The 12,203-nt window shown below is 45.0% G+C and overlaps 2 protein-coding genes across 5 annotated transcripts in view; one reads left to right on the top strand and one right to left on the bottom strand.

Annotated features, from left to right (window-relative positions):
* The window catches only part of Kdm1b (lysine demethylase 1B), a 42,690-nt gene extending 30,565 nt beyond the window's left edge, over window positions 1-12,125 (bottom strand). Inside the window, exons 1-7 of one of the 4 annotated variants that reach the window (XM_040755932.1) lie at window positions 11,977-12,087; window positions 10,143-10,295; window positions 7,588-7,687; window positions 6,302-6,429; window positions 4,835-4,924; window positions 3,660-3,771; window positions 1,714-1,830 (exon numbers count right to left, since the gene is read on the bottom strand). In XM_040755932.1, coding sequence (XP_040611866.1) covers window positions 1,714-1,830; window positions 3,660-3,771; window positions 4,835-4,924; window positions 6,302-6,429; window positions 7,588-7,674 — 534 coding nt within the window. In that variant the 5' untranslated portion in view covers window positions 7,675-7,687; window positions 10,143-10,295; window positions 11,977-12,087. Of the gene's footprint in view, window positions 1-1,713; window positions 1,831-3,659; window positions 3,772-4,834; window positions 4,925-6,301; window positions 6,430-7,587; window positions 7,688-10,142; window positions 10,296-11,716; window positions 11,913-11,976 lie in introns of those variants that run through there. The other 3 variants (XM_040755930.1, XM_040755931.1, XM_040755933.1) reach the window with 3 other exon arrangements.
* Window positions 11,186-12,034, top strand: LOC110340204 (collagen alpha-1(III) chain-like). Its single transcript, XM_021224898.2, has one exon. It carries the CDS (start codon window positions 11,186-11,188, stop codon window positions 12,032-12,034), a length of 849 nt encoding a protein of 282 aa, XP_021080557.2.
* Window positions 12,126-12,203: the final 78 nt, after the last annotated feature.

The following is a 12,203-nucleotide window of genomic DNA, read 5'->3' as shown; positions in this document are numbered from 1 at the left end:
GCTTTGACTGGCCTTGAAGTCCTGATCCTTCTGCCTCCACCTCCCAAGTGCTGGAATTATAGGCATTTAGCCACCATGCCCAGCTGAGCCACATTTTTTTCCCCAAAATCTTAAAATAAGTAGTTTGGATACTCTTATTAAAGCCTTAAAAAGGAGCCTGTATCAAGCCTATGTTTAAAGCTGTACTGGAGAGATGAATGAATCATTAAGACTACCCTCCTCTAGCCCAAGTTCATACCCAGGGCCCTATGTATGCTGGGCAAGCATTAACCACTGAGCCATATTCTTCAGCACAAGAGTTTACTTCTGAAGACAGGGAAAAGATGGCTCAGAAGTTTACTTAGATGTGTTCATATTTATAAACACATCCAAACTGCTCTTCTTAAATCCAAAGGTTATAGTCGTGTAGCATTTATATACAATATACTATGTGAAAACTTAATCTGACTCATAAATATTTATATTTGTCATTTCACCTTGCAAAAGGATGTTAGGCAAGTGCTCATCACCAAACTCTCCCCATAGGCCTCAACATGGTTTTTACACACTAAGTATGGCCATTTTAATTTAACACACATGGGAGGGAGGGGTATTTTTCCTTTTGCAAAAGATAAAACCCAGGGCCACTTGAATGCTAAGCAAATGCTGTGTCCGTGAGCTACATCCCCAACCCAATAATATTTGCACTTTGAACCCTTAAGTTAAAAAAAAGCCAACAACTTTGGTCATAAATCTCACAAAACTTTGCACTTATTGTCAGAGCCCTTGGCTGGCAACGGTGGTGTGACTATACCTCAAACCTCTGAAAGCTTTAGAAATAGTATCGTTCACAATCTGCCCTGATCTTCAATTAGAAAAAATCAACAAGGGGTTGGAGAGATGGCTCAGGGGTAAAGAGCACTGACTGTTTTCTAGAGGTCCTGAGTTCAATTCCCAGCAACCACATGGTGGCTCACAACCATCTGTAATGGGATCTGGTGTCCTCTTCTGGCGTGCACTGTATACATGATAAATAAATCTTAAAAAGAACAAAACAAACTACTATTTTGATTCTGGGATTTGCTATCTAATATTCTTTAATATTCAAAGTATGAGATATTTGGGTGGACCCGTACATTTAACACATTTTAAAATACTAACTGCCAGGTATCAGCTATGGCTGATTCTTAATGGCCAATCATATCCACTCATCCTGCCCTCCTTACTGACTAAGTTCTGCTTTGTCTGGTGATGTAATATACAGGGTAACACACAGTGATGAAGCTTTTCTTCCTTTGTCCTCATGCAGTCTAGCATAGTTGTACAATTCTGTCCTAGCCGATGACACGAGTAAAACTCTAACAGGTAAGCTGTTACCCATAAGAGAGAGGCAGACTCAGCGAGTATACCACTCTTGCCCTTTGTACTTTCCTTCTCTTCTGCTCTGAATTCAGGCCCAGTGGCTGGTGATACAGCAACCCCTTGTCACTTGAGGACTGAAGACAAACTAAAGGACAAGAGACAGTGTTCTTGGGTAACTAAACCAACCTTGAATAGCCCATTACCAAACTGCCTATAGTAAAAGAAAAGTCAAATTAACTCAATTGTTAAACTGTTTACATACAGACCCGTATAACCCTATACTGGATTAACACACAAAATGAGAAAGACAGGCTACAATTACAAATACATCGATGCATAAACAAATTCAAAAGGCCACCACAGAAATCTTACCTTGGTAATAGTATTTAGTTTTATGCCACAGCGGTAAGTTCTTGCCATGTGTGGAGTAAGCTGTATTTCCTTGGTAAGCTGCCTCCACTTTCCACACTCTGGTTTTGTGCACTGTACCTACAAGGGAAATTAAGGCAAGATCAATAAGTTGCCTACCCTTGAACTATAGCATCTACTCTCCACTCACTGTACTGCCGTCTCCGTATGAATGGACCCATATTTTGAACCTAGGAATTGAACGTGGGACTTTGTGCCTGGTAGGAAACTGCTTTAGCATCCAGGTACATCCCCAAATCCCTTATCTAGTATTTCTTTCCTTTCCCTGTTTTCATCATACCCATTCTGACGTGATCAGGGTAATTCAATGTTAGCCCAGGCAACAGGATAATGAAAAAGTTTTGAAAACTTAATCAGGAAAATTTTCTGGCTGAAGCCCAAGGAAATGATGAATTAAATTTAGATACTATTACTCAAAAAGTATGGACATGAAATGTAAATTGTGATGTCCTGGCCCAGATTCTAAGTCACTGAAAGGATGAGAAATTGATAAAATTCAAATTCAGCCAGTCAATGCAGTTCTTCATACTGTATCCATGTTAACTTCTCAGTCTGAAAACAGTCATGGTATGAGTCTAGGAGCACACAGCTTTTACTGGTATCTCTGTAAGCTCCTTAAATATTCCAAAATAGAAAACTTGCATATATGAAATAGAAAACAGAAAACGTGCAATGTGGATGAATGAAGTCATATCTGCCTTCCCACATACCCAGAAATTAAAATGGATTAATGACCTAGATGTGAAATCTATTAACAGTAAAAAAATCTATGAAAACACAGAGATGGGACTTTATATGACCTCAGATTTGACAATGAGTTCCAAGCAGGGACGAAGACACAACGAAAGCATAGATAAACTGAAATTTATCAGAACTATATGATCCTTGCAAAGGAAAAACCACCTGAACAAAAAATATCTGCCAATCACAGAGCTAATGAGGGTTTATATCCAGAATGTGTAAGTAATTCTTACAAGAAAAAGCCCAACTTGAAAATGAGCAGAGTTGCATATTTGCAAATAGTCAAACAGCACGCACTGAAGAACTAAAAAACAAAACCACAGTGAGTCACCTCTTCACCACCCAAACAAAAGTTGATAAGGATGAAGGCAGGAGGGTCAGGAGTTCAAAATCATCCTTAACCACTTAGCAAGTTTGAAACCAGTCTGTTCTACATGAGACCTATTTCAAAAAAGGCAAAAATAGTAGGATGTGGTGGCACAGGCCTTTAATCCCAGCACTAGGGAGGCAGAAGCAAACGATCTCTGAGTTTGAGGAAAGCTTTGCTCTATACAGTGAGTTTCAGGCCAGCCAAGGCTACATAGTGAGACTTGTCTTTCAAACAACAACAAAAATCAAAAACAAAAAGGAGTTGGTAATGGTTCTCAGAAACCTGACCCCATGCACTGTAGACTACAGTGAAAGGTAATTGAAATGGGAAGAGTTTAGAGACTCAGGGAGTTACCAGTTTTTCAGGAGCATGGCAAGTTCAAGGCCTTCTGGGCTCAAAACAAACAGTAGGAGAAGGGCTGTGAGTGTACATTAGTAGTGCAGCACACGGCCTAGCAAGGACCACCAAAAACTAACCAGCCACAGAATGACCATACATGCCTGAGGAACTGTAGAAACCCTGTTCATACTAGCCGAAAGAGGAAACACCCAAGTGTCCATCAAAAGATGGGTGGATAAGCATGAGGCCAGATGGCAGTGTGTGACACTACTTTCTTCCTTAGACTACACTGAGTTAGCCAAGATTTCTGCACAGTTTGAAAGTATTTGCTCTAGTCAGTCTAGAAATCACCCAAGGAAAGACTTCCTGCAAAGCAATAGTCACCACAGCTGATGCTTTCAGCTCTGCAGTGCACTAGGGCAGCAGTGTCCCTTCTTACCCAGTAGGGCAGCTGCTGGTCTGCCATGAATGCCTTGACGCTCGGCTCTGTCTTGCCATTGCTGGTCCACACTCTTTTCCATGCAGTGTATTTGTCATATCCATCTTTGTGGCTGGAAACCATTCAGAAAAAAAAAAAGTCAACCTACAGATTGAGTTGTAGTTTTCAGACTCAACTTTGATCAGATTTACATAAAAGACTTCACTATTCTTAGACACACAGAGGCATGTTACAATGGCATGCCTACAACAGGCTAGCAGGAGGAGCATGCTCTGGACAGTATAGATCTATAACAAAATAAGGGCAGAGTTCCAGATGGTGGAAAACTTATTAATGTTCAGAATAAGTCCTATAGCAACCACTAAAATTTTATCAGGAAATGAAACAACATAATAAAACATTCAATTAAAACCAGAAGAAAAACAGAAAACAGAAAACCACTAGTAAAAGCCAACGCAAGGCTGAGTGGCATGAGCCTGTATAATCCACTACTCAGGGTGGAGGCACTAGGTCAGGTCCTGCCTAGGCTATGAAAATGCTCTGCAGGCCCCTCCCGGACTTCTGCACCCTATCTTCTATGCACTATGAGAGAACAGCAGTGTGGCTGAGCTCTCCAGAACTTACATACACCTAACTGTCATGGCAGACACATAGACCCGCACATATACCAACTTAGGCCACATTGTTTACTCTTGTTTCATACATGTATGCACTGTATACTGATTACATTCTGCTTTCTTACCCCTCTTCCCATCATCAGCCCCCTACTCTAGACAGTTTTGCTTCTACGTTTATCTGAGGCATACTCATGTGATTTTGATATCTATATAAAATCTAGGAACCACAAATGAGACAGTATGTATATTTATTTGGTAATTGTCTTTCAGAATTTGCCTTATTTTGACCAGTATTAGTATCTTCAGTTGCATCCATTTTCCTAGACATAATATGACTTCACTCTGAATGCATCTATTTCCCCATGTAGTCCTGTTTCTGGATACTCAGGTTCAGCCACTGTAAGTAGTGCTTACAATACTGAGCTTCTGGTCACACTTCCAGTCATTACAGGCATCGGATGACTCAGTAGCTCAGTAAACCCAGCAAGTTTTAGCTTTGTGATCGTCCTTCCCAGGCCCCTTCACATCCCTCCACCACAGAGATATCGGTGAACAAACCTTCTGTAGTAGTGGTCAAAGCATTCGTTACAGAAATGTTCCCCACAGGAAAGGTGATACCATCGGGAGGTGTAGCCGTTTTTGGCACATCTGAAAAGAACAGAATCATGCAGCTTTGGTAACAAAGACTTTTCTTCTCATTCATTCTCATTTAACCAGCCCATTTTGCAGTATCTTCACTCTAATAGCCAGGGGCTAACAAGGGAAGCTAGAATGCGTTGAAAGGTCATACAGGCTGAGAGCCCTGATCTGAAATGCTCGGGATCAAAACTGTTTTAGATTTCAGTTGTTCTGTGGGTTTTAGAATGCTTGCACCATACACAGTGAGATGCGAGGGGGATGGGACCCAACGTATACAAATATCAAGGTTATTGACACTCAATAGTTTTAGAGTTAAGCATTTTAGATTTCAGATTACAGGCATGCTTGCTACCTCAGGTACAGTGACAGTACAGGGAGGACTCAGGACAGCCAGATGTAACCTGGATGGCTGCCTGAGGCACTGGAGTCCAACCAGGACTCCAGCATGGATGGTGTTTTATGAGGCTCCGTGTGAGTGAGAAGACTGTGACAACATCTGACCAGCTGCAACCATAACAGCAGACGAACAGTCCAGCATACAGCTGGCCAAGCAGCTGATGATACAGCACAGTGACAAGTCATGGCACCATCGAAATGGCCAATTCTACGTGCAGATCCAATGGGTTTCCTTTGCTCAAATTTTATTGCCTCTTAAGCCATTACTGAAGATTTTTCTATAGAATTAAGAAGAAACCCTAACTATGTCACAACAGTCAAAAATAGTGAGACTACAGCTGGCACTGTAGGGTTTCATTTTTGTTTCGAGGCAGGGTCTCTCCTGCACCCTGGGCAGGCATACAGTTTGCTGTGTAATTGAGGAAGACCTTGAATTAACTACAGCGCTCCTGCCTCCATTGCCCAAGTGTTAGGATTACTAGCCGTGTGCTGGCATGTCCACTTTTCAGAGTACTGGGATGGAATCCAGTTCCTGGTTCATGCTAGCATGTACATGTACTGCAACTCAGCTACCTCACCCCAGCCCTGCAGTTTCTGAGGCCTATACAAGCCCATGGAAGAGGCCGGCATGCTACATGCTACATGAAGTAAATTAAAAAAGACAAAAAGCAAACATACATGGGTTCATACTAGAAGCCTGAGTCTATGGCATCCTATGCCTCGAACCTCAAGCCCCAGGACTACAGTGATGGCTGGGTGCATTTGAGGACAACTGCTACAGCACAGTTGACCTGGATGTGATCTCTCCCACTGGGCTAGAGACAACCACAGTGTCGAGGAAGCTGTGTGTGGTGACTGTCTAAGCAGTCAGAGTTAGCAGGTTACAATTCCTGCAGTTGTCTTTAGGAAGAGTGGCATGAAGGATGCCATTCCCACAAAGCACATGCTCACGTGCAGAAGCCCAAGGCCAAGGTAACCCTTCAAACAAACCTCTCAGAAGCACTTGCAAAGCACACCGGATACATTGCCGTACAGCCTGCCTTTTCGCATTTCCTGTACTTCTTTTCCGATGAACCGTCTTCATCCTCATCTGTGGTCTCTACTGCTTTCTTCTTTGCCTATAGAGAATCAGCTGAGGTCAAGATTTCACTGGTAGAGAAAGGGTGATGGTGACAGGTTTGCTGCCGAGGTCATGTGAGTTGGAAGTTCTTTTTTTTTTTTTTTTGGTTTTTACGAGACAGGGTTTCTCTGTGTTGGAGTTGGAAGTTCTAAATGCCATTATGTTTGTAGCATTAGGGATCAAAGCATGCATGCCAGGCAAACACTACCAACCGAGCTACTTCCACAGCTCCAGAAGTTCTAAATGTGAAGGTCACCAGCATCCTGACAATAGGCTATTGTTGGCCAGTGCAACAGCTTATATAAATAACGCACTGTCACCGGGTGTTGGTGGTGCAGGCCTTTAATCCCAGCACTCAGGAGGCAGAGGCAGGCAGATCTCTGTGTGTTTGAGACCAGCCTTGTCTACAGAGCGGGTTCCAGGTCAGATTCCAAAACATCACAGATAAACTCTGTCTCGAAAAGCCAAAAAAAAAAAAAAAAAAAAAAAACCCAACCCACTGTCTCATTAGAGGATCTGGAACCTTAATGATAGGTAGGTTCAGAACTAACATCCACATGAGCTTTTCTTAAGGGAAAAACTGACAGTCAAGATAAACAAGTCATTCTTGGGGACTGAAGAGATGGCTCAGCAGTTAAGAGCACTTGCTGCTCTTTAGAGGACTCAGGTTTGGTTCCCAGCACCCAAACAGCAGCTTTCAACAACAGAATACCCTCTTTTGACCTCTACGGACACTAGGCAAGCATATATATATGCATGCTGGCAAAAGGTTCATACACATAAGATTAAAAAAATCTTTTAAAAAACTCATTTACAAATTAAGAATTCTTTTTCTTCACTTAAAACAGTTAAATCTTTCAATTAGAGCACTGGACTTTTATTAAATACTTTATTACAAACAAACCTACCAACATCGCTCAAGCAATAACAAGCTCAAGTCCAAATTCCCTTGAATGGCATCCAAGCCAGGCATGACCTGGCCACGGAGTCCCAGTCTGGAAGCAGCTGCCCCAGCTGTGATTCTCCCATCCCCCCTGGCGATCCACAGTCTCCTTATCCTCCAGTTCCGGCTACACACTCCACACACCACACCATGAGCTCTAACTCTGCACACCGCCCCATCAACACCGTGTCCTTGAATGCACAGGTACAGTACCTGCCTCCCGGAGCTCCTCAAAGGCAGGCTATCCGCAGAAAGCTCCAAAGAGCCTCTCTTCCTTGCCCTCCCTCGAGGTGTTGCCATTGTTTTGGAGAATCTGGGGGGGGGGGTAAGATAAACCATTAAATTATTAGCATCTGCTGATATTTCAAGCCATTGTCGTGAGGGGATTAGCTGAGTATAAACCCCCACTTCTAGTTAATAAACCTCCTGATGTCTGCGTTGTCATGTATAAAATGAGAACAAGCCAAGCATGCTACTATGCGTCTGTAAGCCTTGAACTTGGGAGGCAGAGGCAGGAGAAGCAGAAGTTCCAAGTCATCCTCTACCACACAACAAATCCAGGCCAGTCAGGGATACGTGGGTCACCTTGTTGGTTTCTGTTATAGCACCTCCACCTAACTATGTCTTGTTAGGGTTTCCTCAATCTAGATGGTCTTAGTATAAAACTTACTCATTTCTTCTTAGTACAAGTTAACAAATACCAGGCACTGTACAGGAATACCCCTACATAGAATACAAGAATCTGGATTAGATAAAAGCACTATTATCTTCTACTAGACAAATCTTAAGAATTTTCAAACTAGTCTGTTAGCAGCATGGCTAGACAAGCATTAAGAACAAACATCGAGCTGGGTGTGGCCACTCATGCCTACAATTTCACCAGAGAAGGAGATGGCAGTATGAGAACTGGAAATTCATACCTAGCTTCAGCTGCATAGTGAGTTCAAGGCCAGTCTGGACTCGAGACACTGTCTCAAAACCAAGAAAACAAAACCCTACATCTATAAATTAGGCATTGAAACGATGGAAGATTATGAGCTATTAGAAAATATTCAATAAAAAATGCTTAGGGTAAATAATGATTTATGGATCTGTAATTATTCACCTTTCCTATCATGCCTCCTCACACACACCAAATGGAGGAATGAAAGATAAGTAGGACATCTGTCTGGATAAGTTATGGGAAGCAGGAAGTGGCAGCACAGAAGACGGTAACCTTAAGTCACACCAGATTAACTTTGGAGAAAATCTGAAGATCTTGTAATACTCAGTTTCCATTTGTAAGTTATATCCATGTGCATAAGACAAATTCTCATGAATTACTAACATCACATGGAAACTCTTACATCCACACTGAGAAATTACAGCATCAATATTGTGGGCAGTTTATCTTCATTACTTTCTTAAAGCCAGCACAATGCTAGCTACAAACACATTAAGTCCTATATATTCTAAGATGCAGAAAATATTTTTTAAAGAGGTGTTTTTTTCTTTATGTTTATATACTGGGAGGGGGCACATACCACAGCACAAATGTGGAGGTCAGAGGTCTGCCCCTGGGAGGAACCAGTTCTCTCCTTCTCCCATGTGGGTTCCAGGGATCAAACGCGGGTTATTAGGCTTTACCTGATGATCCATCTCCATGTCTTACTGGCCCAAGTGGGGAGTGGAGGATGCTAACAGTTTAACTCAATGATAAAAGACAAGCTTGGGATGCATGAGACCCTGAATTAAATTCCCCAACACAAAAAAATAAAATTAGTTCTATGGACTCCACTATATTGATAGAGTACTAATAGTGGCAATACCATCTACCTTCAATTACTGTAACATAATAGCTTTCTGAGCCTGGTGGTGGTGGTGGTGGTGCATGTCTTTAATTCCAGCACTCAGGAGACAGAGGTAAGTGGGTTTCTGAGTTTGAGACCAGCCTGGTCCACAGAGCAAGATCCAAGACGGGATACACAGAAAAGCCCTGTTTCAAAACAACAACAACAACAAAAAAGGGCTTTCCAGATTCCATTTGCACTTTTTAAAATTAATTTATTTCATGCTGTACCGTAGGCAAGCACTCTACCACTGAACTATATACATCCCATGCCTCATTTGTACTTTTAAAAAGGCTGTCCAAATTAACCATTCATATAAATACAATTTTCACATACATAAGAATACATAACTTTCTATACATGTAAAACATGTATTCTGAACTCACAAAATGGGCCACAAATAGAATATGTAAATATTCTATATTCATGAAGCCCAGTTAGTACATGCATGTATTGTAGCAAAAACACCTGAAGCTCAATGTGAGGTTCAGGAACATAAGAAATTAGCCTTGACTCATGCAACACTCAACATAAGCCAGAAATGCATGGCTCCTAATATCAAGCATGGTTTCAAGGAATTTCAAGTTTTTCCACCTATCTAGTGGAAAACAGGCACAAACAGGCATCAAGAAACGCCTGAGGAGAAGAGAGCCCTGCAGGGGCTAGTAAATGTGGCTGAGGTTTTGAAGGCAGTGCATCTTCCCCTTACGCATACAATTAGCACAATGTGCTTCCACTCTTGCAATCTGCATTTCCACTGTTGCTTAGGCCTCAGGTCTTCGAGAAAATGCAGGGAAAATGGTTTGAGATGGAAGTCTGCAAACTGTGTTTTAAAATATACTCTTAGAAACAAAGTGTTATTACAACAGACAAGTGTAATGAACGCTTTCCCACCAGGATTCCTGGTTAGCATGGGGTTTTACATGGAGTCCTGCTTACTCTTAACTGTTGACAATCCTCCTGCCTCTGTCTCCAGAATGCTGGGGTTACAGATGGGAAGCGCCACACACAGCTGCTCCCTCCCACCTGGTTCTTCAGTAAAGATACCCAATAAGACAGGATTTGCTTCGTGGTCAATAAGCCCATTTCTTCCTAATTTTAAAAGCAGAGTTTTAGGGTTTTTTTATTATTAAAAACAAAGATAAAAACATACAAGTGAAATATGTCAATATTTAGAATTGTTAAAATAACTCCCATGTGTTCTGAATGTAGCTTATTCAAGAGTTTAAACACCAACTGTATAATTCATAAAAACATGAATTCAAAAGAATCCAAAATAGAGTAAAAATTCATGACAGCGGCAGTGTTATCTGTAAGAACAAAGCAAACTACTAGAAACTTCTTAACAAACTGAAATCCCCTTGGATCACTTAAAATAAGGAAGGCAAGCCAAGCACTTCAGACTTCCATGCCAATCTGAGTTTCAGAAATACGGACCCAGTGCTATAATTTAATATTGAATACCCAACCCAACAATTCAATTCTGAATTCCCTATTGCCCCGTGCCTTTTCTTGACTGTTCCCTGCCTGGAAGACAATTACCCTCAGAAAGGCTTTCACCACAATATATTTTGTAAACATTCAAAGCAGATGTGTCCGGCTCTGTATCCCAGCAGGGAGACTGAGGCAGGAGGGTTGCTGTGAGTTGAGGGGGGGTGTTAACTGAGGGATTCCCCACACCACACACACTTGTCTGTGGCGAGTTCAAGGGCTTGGGCCCCTGTGGTTGGGTTCCAGATCACTCAACCCCAACTTTTTGCAGCTGGGCCTGCTTCTGCCTTCCTCGCTCACGTGCCAGCTGCGAGGACTAACAAACAGTCACTCGGACCAGACTTGGCAGTGTGCATCCCAGGGGAGGCACCCCGGGAGCTCTCAGGGTAGCCGCGCAGGGTACCCGCTACACCTGCAAATCTCGCTGCCCCCAGGTGTGGAGCCTGGCGTGGGGTCCCTCCTCCTGGCCGCGGGGCAGCCCGCTACCCCGGATGCGAGCCCTGCGTGGGGTTTCTCCTCCAAGCCCGGGGCTCCCCACTGCCCGGAGTGGGAAGGGAAGCCTGGGGCCCCTTCTCCTGCCGTGGGGATCCCCCGCCGTCCTGAGTGGGGAGGGCAGTCTGGAGTTCATCCTCCTGGCTGCGGGGTTCCCACGGCCCAGGCTAGGAGCACAGCCTAGGGTCCCTCCTCCCGGCTACGGGGTCCCCCACGGCCGTGAGTGGGAACGCGGTCTAGGGTCTCTCTCCGCGGCTGGGGAGTTCCCACCGCCCCGAGAGGGAGCCCAGCGTGGGGGTCCCTTCTTGCAGGCTAACGGGTTCCTACAGCCCGGGTGGGAGCTCAGAATGCAGTCCCGCCTCCGTGCTGAGGGGTTCCTAGGACCCGGGGTGGGATCCCAGCGTGAGGCCCCTCCTCCCGGTTGCGGGGTTCCTACAGCCCCGGGAGGAAACCCAGCCTGTGGTCCCCTCCTCCGGTTTGGGTCTGGAGACGGCGCCAGCCTGCCAGGTGCAGCCGCCGCCCCAACTCACCTCCGGCCGACCGAGGCGCAAGCGCTCCCTGCAGGGTTCGGAGACAGCGGCGGGTGGGAAAGCCCGCAGCCCAGCGCGGGAAGCCCCGGCTCGCACAGGGTCCCCCGCGCCACCCCTTCCAGACGCGGGACGCCGGGGAGCCCCGGGGACCGCGCGCGCCTCCCGCCCGGGCTCGCCCCGCAGCCGGCCGCTTTGTGCGGCGCTGTCACCCGAAACCCGCCGCCACCCCCAGGCGCGTCCGCCGTGCCGCTCGTCCCTACCTCAGAGCGCTGGCCAGGTGGCACAGGCTGCCCCGGGCTGCCCAGGACCGCGGGATAGGCACCAGCAGCTGCAATAGCTCGGCCGCCGCCGCTTCCGCCCCTATCGCGGCGTGACCCGGAGTGGGAGGAGCTCGCAGGCCCAGGGAGTGGGAGGGTCCGGGCGCTCGCCCCGCCCCGCCCATTTCCGCCACTGCGCAAACTCCGCACCTGCGAGGGCGGGGCCTACG

Source organism: Mesocricetus auratus, unplaced genomic scaffold (assembly GCF_017639785.1).
Source record: "Mesocricetus auratus isolate SY011 unplaced genomic scaffold, BCM_Maur_2.0 Super-Scaffold_100013, whole genome shotgun sequence".
In the NCBI taxonomy this organism is placed as follows: domain Eukaryota; kingdom Metazoa; phylum Chordata; class Mammalia; order Rodentia; family Cricetidae; genus Mesocricetus; species Mesocricetus auratus.
This window is presented reverse-complemented; position numbering and strand designations above follow the sequence as displayed.